This window comes from Pygocentrus nattereri, chromosome 14 (genome assembly GCF_015220715.1).
Source record: "Pygocentrus nattereri isolate fPygNat1 chromosome 14, fPygNat1.pri, whole genome shotgun sequence".
Taxonomy (NCBI): Eukaryota; Metazoa; Chordata; class Actinopteri; order Characiformes; family Serrasalmidae; genus Pygocentrus; species Pygocentrus nattereri.
The window spans coordinates 710,539-715,908 of NC_051224.1; the positions used below are offsets into that span (position 1 = coordinate 710,539).

Sequence of the window (5,370 nt, forward strand, 5' to 3'; positions counted from 1 at the left end):
GTCACTTCCCACAACACACATCTCTTTCTTTCTTTTTTGTTTTATATACAAGACTACGGCGTAAGATGCTCTCTAACTGTAATTCTATTTACATCTCCGAACGTAACTCGTGGTGTCCATCATAAATGACCATAGCTCTGATCATTCATGTATATTTTTAAAATAAATTTCTATCTGAACGACATCCAGTTTAGTAAATAACCAAGAATGCTAAGGTCCGCTGAAAGAAGTTAATACACACAACAAGAACTAGACGATGTCATCTTTGAATGCACGAGTCTATACAGTCTAGCAGCAGTTTGGTTAGTGTTAAGCCAGCAGTTATGCCATCAAACACTCTAGGCAGGCTACATAAGGATAAGAGAGGAACAGGTCACTTGAACCAGGTCTCAGCAAATACTGTTCACTATTCTACATCACATTACGTGTGTGAATGAATCACGTCTCGAAGCAGAAAGAGAAAAATACAAAACTGTACATTCTGGCTAAGTCACATAAACATAGGCATTCAGTCCCATTCTGTAGACGATAAACATTCATAAGTGGTGCCGCGCTTGGGGGCACCTTCATTTTTCAGAGGTGGCACTTAAAATAATAACAATTTGAGAACTCTCAATCAGAAGAGTGGTAGTTCCTTCAGTCTTTCCCCTTCAGAGAAAAGCAAATCCATCCATCAAAATGGATAGATGAGTTAATAGTGTTGGATTTGTGAGAGTTCTCCATACATGGGTCTCCTAGAGATGTTCCAGGAGCACTTTCTGAGCTACATGCAAACCTTGACTCCTTGTGTGGCAGGGATTCATGAGTATCTGTTGTCAGCATGACCCTCATGGTCGTTGTGAACTGGTACTTTTAGGTATGCAGGGCCATCAGAATGCAGGAATTAAACTCTGTTTTAATATCTTAAAATGTTCCAGATGAGTTTTCCTTCCATTTTTGAAAAGGTTCAAGATGACCGAGCACTGCACAAAAGGTTCAGTCATGTGGTTCGCATTTTTGAATTGGAGAAATTGACCAGCACACTTACTGAGAATGCCTGTAGAGTGGCACTTAGACCATCTGTTGGTCTTATTCGACAGTCTTCCTCCTGCTCAGTTTCTCTCTGAACTTCCTTGTCCATCTGTTTCTTGCACAAGTAAGTGCAGTGTTCGTATGTGCACCTATAGGTTTAGGAGTGATTGGCTCCTCTCTCTCAGATGCTGGTCTGCAGGTCTCCATTCAAAAGCGTGCTCTGAGTCTCTGTGGGGTCGTTCATCATCCGCGACTTGTCCTGCCTGCTGTCACTGCGCTCGATCTCATCCAGGCCACCTACCTTTTTGAGGCACAGAACGTTCTGGAAGCTCTTCTTGAAGTTCTCCGACAAGAAGGCATACAGGATGGGATTGGCACAGCTGTTGGCGTATCCCAGAACCACCACAAAGGCAAAGGTGCTCCTCAAAATGGGCGTCGTGCTGATGGTGCCCGTCACAGATGTCACGTTAAATACGTAAAACGGCAGCCAACAGAACACGAACACGGCTACCACAATGGAGACCATGCGTGTCACCTTCCGCTCCGAGCGCTTCCTCTTGGAGGAGCCCACTCGTATCCCTGAAGATTTCACTTTGATGATGATGAGCAGGTAGCACAGGCAAATGACCATCAGGGGCAAGAAGAAGCCCAAAAAGAAGGTGTAGAACATGAAGGCTGTGTAGTAGGCCTCCTCCGGCTCAGGCCACACAATGGTACAGAAGCAACCGCCTGGCTTGGTGATCAAGCCGCTGTAGATGACGATGGGCATGTTGACCAGCAGGGAGACCACCCACACTGCCAAGTTGATGGTCTTGGCCACCCGGGGTTTCCTCCACTTAGTAGACTTGATGGGATGCACTACAGCCAAGTAGCGGTCGATGCTCATCACCATCAGACAGAAGATGCTGGTGAACTGATTAAGAGAGTCAACGGTCATGACCACACGGCACAGCGCTGCACCAAAGGGCCAGTGGACCAGGGCTAGCTGGATGGCGATAAAGGGGAGGCTCAACATGAAAAGCACATCAGCCACAGCCAGGTTGAGGATGTAGATATTGGTCACCGTCTTCATCTTAGCATAGCGCAGGATGACGTAGATGACCAGAGCATTGCCACTAAGCCCTACGGCGCAAACCACAAAGTAGATGAAGGTGATGACCACTGTGCTGGTCCTGGTGAAACCGTGGTCCGTGGCATTCCTCAGGCCCTCGTCTGAGTCATTGCTCAGAACGAAGCTGTCATACATGAGGGGCTCAGACAGGTTGGGGGGCGAGGATGGAAATATCCAAGGATCCATGGTGCCGCCCCCTCAGATTCCTGACATTCTTGAATATGTCATGTCACCTGAATGGAAAGGAAAGGGCAAGGTGAGTGAACCACATATAGAACTGGGGCCACATACATCCAGCCCTACTATTGCTCAGCCTGTCCTTCTCTATTACCAAACAAATATCATCCCTCTGTTGACCGTATGATCCTCATTGACTCTGGTGCCTTGTGAAAGTGCATAGTGCCCCAGATATGGATTGATAAGAGCTGACATTCATCTATCGTAGCCTGATTGCTGATGATTGATGTTATTTTTGATGAAGCTGAGCAGAGTTTTTACCATTCTTTCCATATTGAAAGGAAAATTAAATAACCCTTATTGCAGTTGGTCAAGGAGTGGCTATATTACCTGTTCCCTCATGTAACCCATTTTCAGGGGTTGCTTAGTCAGAGTTATAGAATAATATAAAATATTCTTCTAAATGGAGTAAAATCAAACAATCATATAGAAATACAGCTCGTAAGTCTTCTCAGAGAGGAGCTGCACTAATACTCATCTGTGCAAACCCGATCAAGTCCCAAAGATACATTTTTCTAAGCACAGCTGGCCAAAATGCAGTGAACAGTGCAGCTGTTAGACTGCGCTGCATGCGGCTTGGCATATTAACCCTTACATTTAAACAAGCACGGAATGGAAATGGCTCTTATTGCCATCCTGCTCAGTCCTCTGGCAGTGACCTGCGCAAGCCTTGCCCTTTGCTTTACAATATCCTCAGTTAGTTAAACAGAGTTGCAAGGCAAAGGTCCCTGGTGCCGTCACAGCCTCTGACAGGGGGGAGTGTGTTTACACTGAATTAATCATGTTTATGTAATTGAAATGGGTATGGGGCAAAATGCAGTTCTCCAAGCTGCAGCTCAACAAAATTGAAATGGCGTGTCATTTTGAGCTGAGGAGGAGGGGCTCTGAGGCAGGCAGGATGTCAAAATCAAGCGTTTTATTACGATAGTTCATCACTGTCTCTGGAGGGTGAAAGCTGTTGGACCTCGACGCTGAGTTGTTTTGTTGAGGTGCTTGCTCAACGCCTGTTCTGTGCTCACATCAAAGTAATGTGCTTGCATTATTTAAGTTAATCTCTTTTTACATTTTCAAATATATAAATATATAAAAATAATTGCGGCAATTAAGCAACAAAAGGTGTCCTTATTATAGAAGGGAAAAGTAGGTAACCTAGTCTAGACTGTTATCTTGCCAGGCTTACAGGTGGTTCACAGCTTTTTATTGTATGAAGAGATAAAAGGATTATGCAGAGAAATCTCTGCAGCAGACGTACAGGTTCAGGAGTCTTTCCAGACACTTAATGAAAGTAAATCAGATTTCTCATGAAAAGGTGAACAAGTCCCACTCCCTGTTCTGTCTGAGAATCAGTCTAATGTATTAATAATAACAGTATCAGAGCTTTACTCATAACTCAACTGATCAAAGTTAACGAACATAAGCTGTTAGGCTTTATCCGTCTTTGGAATTATGAACTGAACTCAGTTAAATCAATGAACGAATTGAAGTATTTTTCAGAGAAATTTCTCTGACATTCTAACTCCGCGCTCCCGAAGTGTTAGTTTACATACAGGCATTCGGTTTCTTACCTTCAGAGAGAGCGCAGCAGAGCGGTGGCGTAATCCATACCATTATGGTGAAATTCTTTTGAGTGATATTTTGTTTCTCCTGCTCTGGGGGATGAGTGCTGACCGCTCTGCGATGACACAGAGAATGAGGAGAGATCCGTAACGGCGGGAGGAGGGAGCGCGCAGAGAGAGAGAGAGTGAGAGTGAGAGAGAGAGAGAGAGGGAGAGAGAGGGAGAGGGAGAGGGAGAGAGAGCGGGAGAGTAGGAGAGAAGGACAGAAAGAGAGAAAGAGGGGGGGGAGACAGACAGAGAGAGAAAGAGGGGGGGAGGAGAGAGAGAGAGAGAGAGAGAGAAGGAGGGGGGAGAGAGAAAGAGGAGAGAGAGAGAGAGAAGGAGGGGGGAGAGAGAGAAAGAGGAGAGAGAGAGAGAGAAGGGGGGGAGAGAGACAGACAGAGAGGGAGAGGGAGAGAGAGCGGGAGAGTAGGAGAGAAGGACAGAAAGAGAGAAAGAGGGGGGGGGAGACAGACAGAGAGAGAAAGAGGGGGGGAGGAGAGAGAGAGAGAGAAGGAGGGGGGAGAGAGAAAGAGGAGAGAGAGAGAGAGAAGGAGGGGGGAGAGAGAGAAAGAGGAGAGAGAGAGAGAGAAGGAGGGGGGAGGGAGAGAAGGACAGAGAGAGAAAGGGGGGGAGAGAGACAGACAGAGAGAGAAAGGGGGGAGAGAGAGAGAGACAGACAGAGAGAGAAGGGGGGGGGAGAGAGAGAGAGAAGGGGGGGAGGGAGAGAAGGACAGAGAGAGAAAGGGGGGGAGAGAGACAGACAGAGAGAGAAAGAGGAGAGAGAGAGAAGGAGGGGGAGAGGGAGAGAAGGACAGAGAGAGAAAGAGAGGGGGGGGGAGACAGACAGAGAGAGAAAGGGGGGAGAGAGAGAGAGAGAAGGAGGGGGGGGAGAGAGAGAGAGACAGACAGAGAGAGAAAGGGGGGGAGAGACAGACAGAGAGAGAAAGGGGGGGAGAGAGAGAGAGACAGACAGAGAGAGAAGGGGGGGGGGGGGAGAGAGAGTAGGGGGGGAGGGAGAGAAGGACAGAGAGAGAAAGGGGGGGAGACAGACAGAGAGAGAAAGAGGGGGGGAGAGAGAGAGAGACAGAGAGAGAGAAAGAGGAGAGAGAGAGAAGGAGGGGGAGAGGGAGAGAAGGACAGAGAGAGAAAGGGGGGGAGAGAGAGACAGACAGAGAGAGAAAGAGGAGAGAGAGAGAGAAGGAGGGGGAGAGGGAGAGAAGGACAGAGAGAGAAAGAGAGGGGGGGGGGAGACAGACAGAGAGAGAAAGGGGGGAGAGAGAGAGAGAGAAGGAGGGGGGGGAGAGAGAGAGAGACAGACAGAGAGAGAAAGGGGGGGAGAGACAGACAGAGAGAGAAAGGGGGGGAGAGAGAGAGAGACAGACAGAGAGAGAAGGGGGGGGGGGAGAGAGTAGG

At 47.8% G+C, this 5,370-nt stretch overlaps 1 protein-coding gene across 1 annotated transcript; it reads right to left on the minus strand.

The window, feature by feature from the left end:
* Positions 1-250: 250 nt before the first annotated feature.
* On the minus strand, positions 251-4,106 carry LOC108437875 (somatostatin receptor type 2). Its single transcript, XM_017715285.2, has 2 exons — positions 3,925-4,106; positions 251-2,355 (listed from the first exon to the last, which is right to left on the minus strand). The coding sequence occupies exon 2, from the start codon at positions 2,306-2,308 to the stop codon at positions 1,193-1,195; it is 1,116 nt and encodes a 371-aa protein (XP_017570774.1). The 5' UTR covers positions 2,309-2,355; positions 3,925-4,106; the 3' UTR covers positions 251-1,192.
* Between the last annotated feature and the right edge of the window lie 1,264 nt (positions 4,107-5,370).